This window comes from Anguilla rostrata, chromosome 19 (assembly GCF_018555375.3).
Source record: "Anguilla rostrata isolate EN2019 chromosome 19, ASM1855537v3, whole genome shotgun sequence".
In the NCBI taxonomy this organism is placed as follows: domain Eukaryota; kingdom Metazoa; phylum Chordata; class Actinopteri; order Anguilliformes; family Anguillidae; genus Anguilla; species Anguilla rostrata.
In genome coordinates this window covers 3486159-3500869 of record NC_057951.1, presented here as the reverse complement: position 1 = coordinate 3500869, position 14711 = coordinate 3486159, and the positions used below count along the sequence as shown (strand labels likewise).

Genomic DNA, 14711 nt, shown 5'->3' with positions numbered 1-14711 from the left:
GGCTCGGGTACGGAGGAAAAAGGAAAAATATGAAAAAGATAAAAAGAAGAGACGCGGCCTCGGTGGTCATTGACTTAAAAACCTGGTCGGGTTTTCAACTGCCCTACAGGACACAGAGAGAGGGGGTCCAGGGCTGTCAGGAAACAGAACGCATGCTGCTCTGCAGCTGGAACCTTAGTGACCTCCTGTTCTGGCTGCACGGAAACAAACTTTATATATATTTTGAATGTTTCCTGTCGTTCAGCAGCACCTCCGGAATGCAAAGACGCTGCCAACATGAGCCAGCACCAGCACCATCACTCCCACCACTATAGCAGCCACTTCTTCAACAGAGAATCCTGCAGAGAACATGGAGACAGAGGGACTCATTTGGGAGAAATAGAGAAGAGCAGGTAATAATCAAGAAGGAAAGACTACAATAATAATATTGATAATAACAACAACATCAATAATAATACATTTAGCAAACATCCAGAGGGACTTACAAAAAGTGCCTCCATAAAGGTTCATACAACAAGCAGAGCTGATGCCAAGTTAGCAGTCTGACTAAGTGTAGTAGCACATTAGTAGTAGGCACTGAAGTAACGTTGTAAACCTACAACATAATAGGAAGTGCCAGCGTAGGTGGGAGGAGACTGTGGCTGCTAAGGCAGTAGGACTCTGAGATGGAGCCCTGGGGAACTCCTGCACTAAGTGTTAAGACTGTGCTGATAACTTAGGAAAAGTACATCCAGTTGGAATTGCTGAGATACCGGTTTGAGGGCCAGAGTCACCATCAGGATCAACTGTATCAAACGCAGCAGGTAGGTCAAGACAAGATCAAGAAGGGGGACAGGGGGCAGTTTTTGCAGATTTGCATGATTCTGTTATGGGGGTGGGGGGTGGGGCTATAGTGACATTCTTCTACTCGCAGGTAAGCCACTGCCATTTCCTAGGACATTTTCTGTGCCTAAATCCTGTCTTACAGCAGCAAACCAGCTTAAAGGCATCAGAGCATTTTCTCCAGCTTTATTTTATAGACAGAAAACCCAGTACAGTAATTTGTGGCCAGATAGAGGTGAAAACCTGCACTGAAGGCTGCAACAGGCCATTTTTATACTTTCTGGAGTAAAGCAGTCCACAGGCCGATACATTTCAGTAAATTCAGTGGCGTTATGAAAATATACAAATTTTATGCAAATTCCATAAAAACTGTAGACTAATTAAAAGAGAATCAGTCTTATTTTCAATAATTGTCAGGCCTTAGTACACTGATAGTCTACAATCATTGTTTGATAAATGTTTTATTTAGCAAATGTGTGGAAAGACAGAAAAATTGACAAAGCTAGGCTACATCTTAGGAACCATAGCCTAAGATTGCAGAAGCCTAAAACCTATACTTTTGTGTCTCTTACGTGTATTGTGCTCAAGGGGACAATAAAACATGAGGCGTTGTGGAAAAAATAATTTTTATTTTATATTAATAATATTATTATTTCCATTATTTTCCCAATGGATTGCAGCAGCCATAAGTCAGAGGAATAACAGAGTGGACCAGTAAGATGATGAGCCCTGCATCTGCACAAACACAAAGAGCTGAAGTGGAGGACCATACCTGAGACTCGCACATAGACTGAGCCGATGGTCCTTTTGGTCTCAGGATTGGTCACCTTGTAGACTCCGGCATCCTCCAGTGTCACACTCCTCAGCAAAAGGGTGTAGTTTTGGGCCAGAAGCTCACATCTCTGAGCACAACGCTCCCCATACCTGGCTGGGCCTTTATTTGCATCGAGCATCAGCACCTCATCTGAACCAAGGCCTGCACTGAATGTTACCCTCACTGGGTCTGCGGTATAGAGCGGTATGGAGAGCAAACCACCGGCCTCCACTGTGAGGTTCTGGGGTGGGTGGCCTGTGAGGGCAGGGAATTCATTTACATATTTACATATTTTACATTTTCATGCATATTTACAGGGGATATGAACACATTATCAACAGCAGTCAGCTTGATCATGTAAAAGGGTAAAAATGATACAGGGCAAATTATGGCATCCAAAAATTGCTGGTGTCATCTTTCATCAAATCTGTGGTACATCAAGCAATACCTCTGTAAATTATGAAACATTGTTACACTTGCCCTGATTAAAATTACCACATGAAAAAATAAATAATACACACCAGACACACTTATACACCTGAGCTGCTCGGCTGCCCTACAGAACTGAAGATCTAAAGTGAATTTTACCTGTCACAACGAGACTGGCAGAATCTGGATTCCCTCTCTCTTTCGGACTGTTGTAGAAGCACTGGTAGTCGCCTTCATCTGAAAACCGTGTCTGTCTGATGGTCAAAGACATGTTTCCATAGACGGCTTGTTCTGGGGAAACTGAAGCTCTGTTCTCGAACCTGGGCCCATATGTGATGGTGTTGTTAAGGAGCTGGTAAACGTTCTCTCCACCTCTCTTCCAGAGGATATCCAGATCATCAGCACGCGCTTGCATATTAATTTTCCCAAAACAAGGAAGACTGGCGGACATTCCCATCGCTACGGAAACATTTGATGGGACTGAGAGAGAGACAGAAAAAGAGAGAGGGAAAGAGAGAAACAGGCAGACAGATTTACAAAGCATTCCTGGCATACAGGAATTAACAGCTCAACCATGTTGCTTGGGGTAGATGAAGACCCTGATGCAGCATATGCTGTCTACTGCATACCACCCAAGGCTTGTGGGTTTTATACAGACTGGAATGATCCTGTCCCCCCAAAAACAATCGTAAGAATAATAATAATATCCTTTGTCAAAAAACAGCTTTTAGGGCTATCAAATCCACAAGCACTAAAAACATTCACTCAATCTGTCGGAAAAAAAGCAACATGCACTGACCTCTAATGTCTAGTTTCACATCTGAAAGAATGATCTCATCATCGTAGTACTGGCATTTGTAAATGCCGAGGTCACTGTACACCACAGGACCGAGGAGGAGGCTGTAGTTTCCCGGATCTATTAAGTGGAAGGATTCCACCCGTCCCTGGAAGCCGTTTCCAGAGGAAAAGGATCCGGTGACGAGTACAGCCAAGTCCAGCCTGTCAGGATACCCATACTGCTGAAAGCGCCACTTCACACCCCTGCTGGGGTCTCCACGGCAGGGGAGAGTGAGGGAATGGCCGAAGCTCACAAACGTGCGGACAGAGTAGCCTGGAGATGCTGCCAGCAGGGCTAGGGGAGGGAAGTTGGATGTTCAGTCAGCATAAAAGGGAGAAATATCACAGTGCTGGGCTTTTCATGCATAAGAGGGAAATCTCACAGGGCTGGGCTTTTCATGCATAAGAGGGAAATCTCACAGGGCTGGGCCATTCACGCATAAGAATGAATAATTTATAGTTTAAATCATTTAAATCTAAATTTTTGTCCACCAATATGGCAGTGAAGCATGAAGTTTTTTTTATTTTTATATACACACACACAAGCATACACAATTCTGTAAAAAAGTGTTTGCCCCCTTCCTGATTTCTTTTATTATTGAATATTTGTCACACTGAATGATTTCAGATTATTAGACAATATGTAATATTAGACAAAGAAACTAAGAGTAAACAAAAAACACATTATATATATATATATATATATATATATATAATATATATATATATATAATTTATTTCATTCATTTAATAAAAAAAAGTTATCAAACACCCATATCACGCATGTGAAACAGTAATTGCCCCCTAAGTTACTTAATCAAGAATTTAACCAAATTTAATTGATAATTAGATTCAGCGGACTGAACACAGCCAGGCTTAATTGCACCCAGCCCTTTTGAATCTAAACCTCACTGATATAGAACCTTACCATCAGAGTGAAGTTGTCACAAAGTTTCTACAAGCACATTATGCCATAATCAAAGGAAATTCCAAAAGAGGTTAGAATAAAAGTTGTTGAAATACATCAGTCTGGTAAGCCACTATCACCAAATGGGGAACACTTGGAACAGTGGTGAATCTTCCCATGAGTGGCCAGTCTGCCAAAATGTCTCATGGAAAACTCATCCAGGAAGTCACAAAAGATCCCAGAAGAACATCCAAAGAATGGTAAATGGACTGCATTTATATAGCACTTTTATCCAAAGCGCTTTACAATTGATGCCTCACATTCACCAGAGAAATTATGGGTTAGGTGTCTTGCTCAGAGACACTTCGACATGCCCAGGGCGGGGGATTGAACCGGCAACCCTCCGACTGCTAGACAACCTCCTGAGCTATGTTGCCCCGAACTCGCCTCAGCTTTGGTCAGTGTTCACGACTCCACAACAAGAAAGAGACTCAGTAAAAATGGAATTCATGGGAAAGTAGCAAGAAACCACTGCTAACCAAGAGAAATATCAATGCTTATCTCATATTTGCTAAGAAAAGAACCTGCATGGTCCCCAGGCCTTTTGGGATAATGTTCTATGGTCAGATGAGTCAAACTGGAACTTTTTGGATGACACGGGTCCCATTATATCTGGGTTAAATATGGGGGTTTTTTTTTTGAAGGTAGAGATTGAAGGTAAAAACTCACTTTCCCCATCAAATTCACTCCCGCTCGGCACAATGACAGAACTTCGTATAACTAGTCAAGTTAGGCTACTCGGCTAAATGCTACCTATTGCTAATAACATTAGGCCTTCTACAAAATGCGGTGTGAATAAACAGACAAGCTGGGCAACTTATACGTTATTATTAACATTGTAAATAGATTTATGTGGGTGAGGGTGACAAATTCAGTGTTTTTTCTAGTGGTAGGCTATGTGCGTACATAAAATAAATGAATCACTTTATGCATAATACATGTGAGAGCACTCCAAAAAGCTGAAGTAGTTTTATTTAAAAACTAAGCGGCAACATACAGTGCATGGGAACCAAAAGTCTGAAGACACCCACAGTTATGCTATTATTCATCATTATTCATATAGCTTTACTTTTCCACAGTATGTTTTAGTTGTTAACAGCCCAGATATTTGGATATTGAGCCATAGGAACACACACTGAATGAAACACAGTGTGACAACAAATAGAGAAACACTTAGCTTATGGTGGATGAACAAGATATCTACGCAGCTTCCCATTGTGGAATTTTTAAGAGTTCAATTTATTCCACCGTACTTTTGTAAGTAGAAAAATAAATGCAGGCACGTCTTCGTTTCAAAATAGGTAGTTTAATGTAGCAAAGGAACTAGTCGGTCTGTTACCCAAGTACAGATAAACAAAGAACCAACAAATGACGAAAACAGTGAATACTTATACCCTGTTCCTTCGAGGAAACAAAGGGCCAAATGCTTATCTTACACATCACAGGGAAGGGGGGGGGGAGGTAATCAGACATTGGGGGGGGGGGAAACAAGGTGTGGGGGAGTTGGACTGAAGTAGGGGGTAGAGGATATCACACAATGGTACTGCATATCAAAGGGAGACAATTTGACTGGGCAAGGGGGTTAAAGGTCAATTTAACTGGGTGTGGTGGTAAACAATCAATGTTATCTGCAACTGACCCACTACAATGTGAGACACCCCAGAGGGGTAAACTGTGGCTCCCATGTTTTCCAACACCCATTTCATACACGAGTGTCGGATATGTGTTAAAACAATGTATTCTTACATTACATGGCATTATTCCTTCATAAATAATGAACACAACCAGACCAAGTGGTTTTGCCCTCAGAGTTTTGATCCCCACTGTCTCTTTGCTTTGATCTACTTGTGAAATTTAAGCAACCGTGCACTAAATCTGTATATTGATTGGGTAGCCTACACAGCTGGTGTGAAGAGGTGTGCAAGATTAGATGGGCTATTTTCCCAAACTTCGGATGACACTGCATACGGTATTATAGATGCCATCTTGTGCATTGTGGAGGTCAGATTATTTTTCAGAAAGTTGTATCGAGTGTTGTCAGTGACCACATTTAAATGTATTTGATTTTGGGGATTCATGTTACAGTAATGCTCTAGATCCTTCCGTGGCACAGCACCATGGCTGATTAGAAGCAAAAATCCTGAAGCCTACATAATTATAGTCAAATAATAGCAAAACTAAAAGGCACTAATCCTGTTACTCTGAGAAAACTAAGAGCATTACCCACCACCTCTTTCCCCTTTCCTCCCCCTAATATCCCACATATACCCCATCCCCGCCCAGTTCCTCTGACCCTCTCAAACAACCTCTACCCATCTAGATTATATAATTCACAAAACATCAGCACATGCTCGACCGTTTCGTCCACTAAGCACTCATCACGTAACCCTGTTTCATGTCTATCAATCAATTTCAGTGATGAACTTAGTCCTGTATGCCCAACCATAACCTACTCCACATAACCTCTCTCCTACAGTTCCAACAGTAATACAGAGGAAATCAGGAAGAGGTGAGGGAATAAATATTAAACGAGTCAAACTACCATCTGCGCTATCATTACGTTACATTACATTACGTTATCAAATGCGAGCTTGCTGGCCCCAACAGACCCGAGCCTGAAAAGTTGTCGCGCGCCGCGGTTAACGCTAAAGACGAGAAAGTCGCCGGGGTCAGTACAGCCTAGCGAAGAAACGACGCAGCGCGGCTATAAGGCCCAAAGCCTTTTGGCTGGTGCTTCGCTCATTTCCTGCTGTTTTGTTGGCGCTTGTTGTTCAGCACGTTGCCAAGCGGTCCCTTCAAAACAGGGCCGCACTACTGTGCGAATGTCACTCCTTCGTGGGGTTCGGATCTTGCTTTGCCCCCTCCCCCATATGAAACTGGCAGGATACTATCCACACAATCACGCTTGCTACCAACTGGTGCTCCTTTGCATGCAAAACAGTCCATTTCCTCAACAAGCATTAGGCCATTTATCCAAATAAGAGCCCACATAGCCTTTCTGTATCTACAATTTGATCGTGGACAATCTGCAGGAAATTAGCCTACTTTCAGGCCTGAGTGTATTACGTGAGAAGCGCTGGTCGAGACGTTGAGTCAGAGACAGAGACAGAGAAAGGGTGCTTCAAAGGTTAAGGCCACGAGGAAGGAAGGGCTATCTATAGGAGTCTGCACGGGGAAGGCATCGAGGAAATTCACCCAATGGCTAACACAGACAGCTAACATTGTGCACGTTTCATGTATAAGACCAGCATAAATATGTAGCACTATTTTTCGCTACAGGGCCACATTTATCAAGTGTCATTTCGCAGACTATCAATCCAAATGAACTGGCATGAAAACTAAGATGACTGCTGATGCTTTGAGGAAGATGAGTTTGCAATAAGTTAACTGCAATATCCAGGTTTCTACAAATATACCAAAACCTCAATACAACACATACTCCACATGTGGGGTGGGCTGGAGCGGCATTCAGAATCCAGAATTGGTGCACGTTCCGTGCACTAAACTTATAATTCCTGCTCTAATGTAACATTTACACTGGTGCATCAGCAAATTGATCTTTGTATTTACGGGAAAAACACGATGTTGAAGGGCCTTGGGTCACTTACCTGTTTGTGGGGGGCTTGCTGTCGTCATAGAAACTAGCACCATAGATCCCAGTATAAGCAGCGCGTAACAGCATCGAAGACGCAGTGGGGTCCTGGGGAACACCTTCGAATCCGTGGTCATCTCCATTGCATAAAAAGTGGAATCAGTGGTCACCTCAAAGCAGCAGAAAGAATTCAGGTTTACGCAGGTGTTTCCCTCAGTCAGTGTGTCCCTCCTTTCATTTCCCACGATTTAAACAAATGTTCCAGGGGCGACTTATTGTCGGTAGCTCAGGAAAAAAAACATAAATATATTTTTTAAATAGTGGAGCCTGTTTCTAAAACATGCGGGTATCCTTGCTATCTAGCCAGCCTTGCGTTATCAAAACCGTTAATCTTATTTGCGAGTATGTTTTATAAGCTATCCACGCGCAATAGCAAGCTGGTTAACGACAGCTAGGATCTTGTAGCCAGCGGTATCTACATGACATTATCAAATTCAAGGATATGCCTTTTCCGGGTTCTTGGTTGTGTTTCTCGCCAAAGAATGGCAGGGACGGGGGCGGGCTCCGTATGAAATATCCTAATATCCTGCTTCGCTGAAGTATCCAATTTGAACTACAAACAAATTACTTAAACTTAATTCAGTGGTTTGATACATAGGTTAATTCATGCCTTGCAGATAGATACGTATCTGTGGGTTTTAATTCTACATTATAAGCTTTTCCGATTTCTGTCGTGAAGTGAAAGTTTATTTATGATGGACAAGCAGCATTTTTTTTTGGTAAAATAACACAAACCAGGCATCACTTACCCCTTTACGGATTTAACCGCAGGCCTCCCCCCCCTCCCCCCTCCCCATGAGGTCCCCTCTTACCTGTCACCTGCTTCTACGTTTTCTTTCTCCAGGATCATCATCGTCGTCATCATCATCATCATCATCATCATCATCATCATCATCATCATCATCATCATCATCATCTAGTCCAGGGATGGCCAGTTCTGGTCCAGGAGGGCCGGTGTGTATGCAGGTTTTTGCGTCCATCACTTACCCTGGCTAAATGAGCTAATTGGCTGTACCAGCACTGGTTAGATTGCAGTAACATTGTTCGTATAGGGACACAAGAGCAGTCTTTGCCTGTCATTCATGCACTTACCAAGAAACATAGCAGAAGTTGTCAGACTGCATAAATGTTCGGGCTAACCAAGTAATTAAGGCCGGAAGTTGGCATGAAAACCATAAACAGATACGCCCCCATTGCCAATCTCCGATATGGTCCATTCTACGTGTATCAGCAGGTTCGACACGTACACACACTGCAGGAGTGGGGATGGAATTCACAGTTCCTGGGTGGGTGAAGCCAGCGCAGATCCCGCTGTTGAGAAAGTAATGCTTTAACAGATAGCCACTTCTATATTGAAAATATTCGCTCTTTTGCTGAGGCAAATGACTCCCAATTAAACATTAATACATTGCATTTAAACCATTCATTGGATGCACGAGTACAGTTCCAAAATAGCAGCACCAAAATAGTTTTTTTTTTTTAAATAACTCGTATACATTTTTTTTTTCTGGCTGTAAGAATATAAACTGATTTAATTTAACAAACCAAATTGATCTTCGCACTAGTCTTACTCGTATGAGTCACGTGCATAAACTCAGAATTCTAAAATCGCTAAATGTAACTTGCAGCCGCAGCTGTAAGCAATGTTCTAATCAGGAACACCAAACAACCAGAAATACATTTTATTTTGGCAGAAGAGTTCAAAAATGTGCCGACAAGCAACTGAAGCGTGCCATGGAACGAAATGACGGCGACGCGCAGTGGAGACTAAACGCTACTGACTAGGGTTGTGGTCCACCCAATGGTAAATATAATATTTTTATTTTAAATGAATGAAATTATTTAATGTTATCACAAATTATAATGGTTTACATATCTTTTTTTACACTATATCACAAAAAACAATTACCTCAGAAACAAAAGCTCGTGCCAGCGAACTAGCCTTTGAAAAGTTAGCTAACGTTAGCTATGTACATGACTTTAGGCAAGATTGTCAAACGCGGTGTCTGCTGGTTCTCTGTGTGTTTCAGACATTGATTAGCAAGAGTACACACACCGTCTGCTGGTTGAAAGGAAACTATAACTTTTGCGAAAATGTACTTATGAGGCACCGAATCAAAAACTCAGCGCATAGAACCTCTCTTCCTGGGCAACAATCCAATATAACATTCAACTCTTGGCAATATACATTATGCTTCGGTGAGAACGAACATACAGTATGACAAGGCGGTTTCTGTAGCACTTAATCCAGACTACTATCTATTCACACAAAATCCAGAGAACATTTTCTTTTTAAGAATCAGAAAAACAGTAGACTTTAAGCAGAAGATGTGTGATTTACTTGTTATTCAAAGAAATCAGCTCATGATATTCGTGGAGGTCTAAAATTCTTGCAATAAATAAAATCAGCCTTGATACATCATACCTAACAAAACAAAACAAAACAAATCTTTGCGGGTACTTTCTGTATATGAGTGACACAAAAACTATAATTACCTTTATTATTAAAAACAATTATTAAATATATAAATATGCTTTATGGAGTCAGCTATTTTAAAGCACATAATATATAGAATTAGGCCACATTTTGATATCAGTAAGATTTTCAGTTTTTTTAAAATGTAGATATAAGTGTGTGTATGCATTGTGTACTGTATGTGAACAGCTTGCCTTTTTAAAAATGCTAAAAAAACGTTTTTCTTATGTTTTCTTTTGTGAGCTTTGCACCTTTCATTGTATCTAGAGGAAATATCATTTTAAGCTGGCACGCCACTCTCTTACAAATTAAATATATGTATATTTATAGTTCCTGTATATTTACATATAAACTTTGAAGTAAATATACATTTACTTTATTATGAAAAAAAAACTTGTTTCATCTGCCCCGGCCTTCATAAGGTTATTCTACGACGCATATTTCCATAAGCTTTACGGAGTCTGCCGTTTTCAAACAAGCTTAACCTGAGGGATTTGAGTCTCTGAGGTGACCAAGCACCATAAGATACCCCGCGTGAGGTAGCAGGCTGACTCGACTACTTCAGCACAAATTTCCTTTTTAGCAACTTCAGCCTTTTTAGCGATAAAGCTCATGAGCCAGACTGTTTCAGTTACTACTGGCCACTTTCTGGCTTGCTATATTCAACCACTTGCAAATTACTGGTCGAATAGTGAATTTCATCACCAGATATGCGCTACCAGGTCAGCATATTAAGGTCCTGCTATGAAAACACTATATAGTAGCGAGAGCCATTAAACAATATGGTTTGCCTGTGACACCTTAAAACTCCCCTCCTCCTTGCTCGCCTCATAAGCAGTTTTAATAGAACTCTGGTTGGCTTCATTCTTTGGTTTGATAGAAATTTCAAATTCATAATCCATTTTATTATTTTTTATTTTTTTGAAACATGTTATCATTCGCTTCTCATACCATCACCCTTGACTGTCTGGCTCCATCTAGTGGTGTAAATTGAACAGGTCCCAGTAATCCATTATCACCAGTGTCGCCTCATGTTCTAGATCAGAGGTGGGCAACCAGGGCCGTATCTGTTCCTGGTTTTCATGCCAGCTTATGGCCTTAATTACTTAATTAGCCCTAAAGTTTACTCCACCTGACATTTTAGCTGAATTTCTTGATAAGTACATGCATTCCCCTATACTGTGATTTAATCCACTAGGGAGCCAGTGTTGGTCTGTACAGCCAGTCCATCCAGAGTAATTGGTGGGAAAAAAAACCCTATATACTCACCAGCCCTCCAGGACCAGACCTGTCCACCCCTGTGCTAGATACAACTTAGGACTGAGTTTAACCTCGCCTTCTCCTATAGGATAGTGTCCCTATCAGTATACTGGGGCATTGGGTTTTATTTGGTCCAGAGGAACAGATTCCCTAATGCACCGCCAATACCACATCAGGCAGCAACTGAACCAAGTATTAACCAATCCCAAAACCTCTGTCCAGGAGTGGCATGATGTGGCACTTCATTTACATATCTCTTTTGGGCGACAAATTAAATGACATCATCTTCCAAATCATAGCCAACATATTCATTCATATTGTCATGTATTTTATATCCCTAATTCCATTTTAGCTTGAGAGAAAGCCACTGTTTTAGTTACAGTTACATATGCTATAATTTTAGGGGTAAAGTTAATGCAACGGGGGGTATAATTTCATTTATAATTTCATTTTATAAATTTCATTTATAAAATGGCAGCTATGCACGTTTCCATAACACGCACTCTCACATTTCAACCAAAAGTGATCAATGCATTCTTTACGATGCACACTTCCACACCACACATACACTCCTGAGCAAAAAAAAAAATTCTCCTGAATATTTTTTCCATTGAGTTCAACAGGAAAATTAATCAGGAGAAACAATGCTTGTAGGATCTACTGCATATCTGGCAGCAGCACGGTGGTTTGAGGCTCATTTGATACCTTGGACCCTTGATGACTTAAAGCCATTTAGCCAACAAATGTGTTCCATACTGTATCAGCATAATTTACAGCTGAATCTAGTCCCACCCCCAATTCCCATAGAGATCCATTCAAATGCAAAGAGTTTTTGTATCGCTTGTAGGACAACCTGAAAATAAGATATCCAGACTCTGATGACGTTGATAGATCAGACATCAGTAAGTCATAGCATGCAAATGATATGCAACCAAATACAAAACATGACTCTTTTATTTGACATTATGTTAATTTGTCTACTGTATAAGTAAATTTCCCTGTTTCTAGCTTTTCCCCAAACAGTTCACTGCAGCAAAAGTTAACAAGCAAATGGTGGAGCAGGCGGTCTCAGGAGTGCATTTGTTTAATTCTTGCTAATTTTCTGACCAATTATTTGTTGTTAAGACCATTAGAAGCTTAATTATTTTGCCATTTTGGGCTTGGTCCTTTTTTTTTTGCCCAGGAGTGTACATATGCAAACGAATAACGTTACAATTACAAGAAGAGACGCCATGACTCAACAGTTTAATGTAAATCCAAGACAAATTGTGATTACATTTCACAATATACAATACATTGTGACATAAAATTCCATTTAATCCCCGTTCACCCGGAACCAAAAATGATCAAAAGTAACAGTGATAACAAGCATAACCCAAAATTCACCACAACCGGCCCTCTCACCCAAAAGTTAAAAGAACAGTCAAAATAACTATATTTTCTAACCAAGTTCTCTGTTAAAACCTCGAAATTTACAAAAGCTATTTTGGTGTTGAAGACTAATATAAATGCACTCCATTTTCTACAACGAAAATGATTATTAAGAAAGCACACAACGCCTTTGGTAACCAAGGCAGTAGGAGGTACTCAACCGGTTAAGAATTTAATTTATCGCATTATTATAAAACAATATTATATTTAAAACATTCTATAAGCCAGTAAAATATCCATTTCTAACATACTTAATGTTAGTAAGGAACGGGAAACTACATCAACATATAGATAAAACATCACTTTTTTGAAACCCCCTTTCCCATCGGAAAAAAAAAAAACGAAAAAAAAAAAAAAGGAAGGGGAAAAGGGAGCACACAACAGCGTTCACAACCAAAAAGGCCCAAAAACCATAGATAACACCACACAGCCATGGACAGTTGGGAAACCTGGCGCTTTGTCATTGGTCAAAAAAAACCCCCCCAAAATTTTCTTTGTCTCCTTTCCCCATTTCTTTAAACCCCTTTTTTTTAATTACCACACATATTCTGTAATTACAACAAAAAAAAAAAGTAAAAGTAACACAAAAGCAGTCGTTGCTAGCGGGTTTGATTCAAATTATCGCCGGATCTCGGGTTTTTTATGACGATAAAGGGGCGCCCCCAAAGGGGGTTCTCCCCGTGTTCACGAAATTTTTTGCTAAAAGGACTGGCTGGGGAGAATTTCGGGCCCCCCCGTGAATATTCCGTCGGGGCATCGGGAAACCCCGGAAAAAATCTCCCCCAAACCAGTTTCTGTTTTCTGAGGAACACCCCTCTTTCTCCCCGGAATTCCCCCAAATGGTACTCGTTGGGGAAAAAACAAACCGGGTTACTTTTATGAAATACACGCCTGTATTGTATTAAAAAAAAAAAAAAAAAGCAACATAGCAATTCACAAATTTTTTTTGGTTATTATTGAAGAAATAATTCAAATGGCAAAATTATATCATTTGGCTTTTTTGCCCCCGCGATAAAGGGGTGGCATCATTTGCCCTTTTTGCCCCCCGGGCCCCCCAAAATGAAAACTGGACAACAGAGTAACTGCTGGTCTGTAAGGAAAATGAGGTCTATGAAAGTACCTATCAAATTCCTTTTCTTCCAAAACCCTAAACATGTGAAAAGAGTGTGATGTACAAAACAATTGGGCCCAGTTGAGTACATCATTGAGGGTTGGGGGGGGTTTTGGGGAAAGGGGGGCCCCCTTTTTTTCCCCAAGTATCCATTTAAAAAAATTTCCCTTGGCATTTTCCCCGGGGAAAACACAGGGGCCCTTTTTTCACACGGGTTTTTTGGAATGTCGGGTTCCCAAATTGGAAAAGGAGGATCCAGCGCAAGTCCCTAAAAACTCTGCCGAAGCTTGGGAAATGTATTTTTTGCACGGGTTCTCAACCCTTTCCCCGGGGGACCCCCTTTTCTTTTTCTTCCCCCCTAAAGCAACCCCCAAATTTTTTTAAAAACTTTTTAATTTTCCTTAATGAGGTCTTTTCATGTTTTGGCGGGGTTAAAATTTTAAAAGGGGAGTGTTTTAAAGTTCACTAATAAAAAACAAAAAGTGGGTTCTAACCCCGATTAAAACCCGGGTCTTTTACACACGGCCCTTTTTAAAACCAAAAAAACTGTTTTAAAAAAAAAAAAACTGGCTTCCAAACTGATTTTTTAAAACCCCCTGTTTTTAAATTTTTTAAACCATCCTTAAAGCTATGGGGAAAAAAGTTCATCATCTAAAAGGCAGTAAAACAGATTTTAAATCACGATGGGGGCGGGGACTTAAAAATTTAATTAAAAAAACTTTGTCATTTTTTTTCCCTTTAAAAAAAAGGGAAAACATAAGAAACTGTCACCCCCCTTTAAATACATTTTGGGATTAAACAGGTTACTGAAAAATTTCTCTTTAATTACCTGGAAAAAAAAACCCTAATCTATTCAACAAAAAAGCGTTTTTTAAAAAAAATAAAAACGCAAACATTAAAAAAATAAAAAAA

The 14711-nt window shown here is 40.4% G+C and overlaps 2 protein-coding genes across 2 annotated transcripts in view; both read right to left on the bottom strand.

The window, feature by feature from the left end:
• Window positions 1-14711, bottom strand: part of LOC135246031 (homeodomain-interacting protein kinase 2-like) — a 90776-nt gene that overhangs the window by 14966 nt on the left and 61099 nt on the right.
• LOC135245441 (uncharacterized) lies at window positions 85-7953 on the bottom strand. The gene is made up of 5 exons (XM_064318486.1): window positions 7478-7953; window positions 2865-3197; window positions 2225-2545; window positions 1595-1891; window positions 85-338 (listed from the first exon to the last, which is right to left on the bottom strand). The coding sequence occupies exons 1-5, from the start codon at window positions 7602-7604 to the stop codon at window positions 241-243; spliced, it is 1176 nt and encodes a 391-aa protein (XP_064174556.1). The 5' UTR covers window positions 7605-7953; the 3' UTR covers window positions 85-240.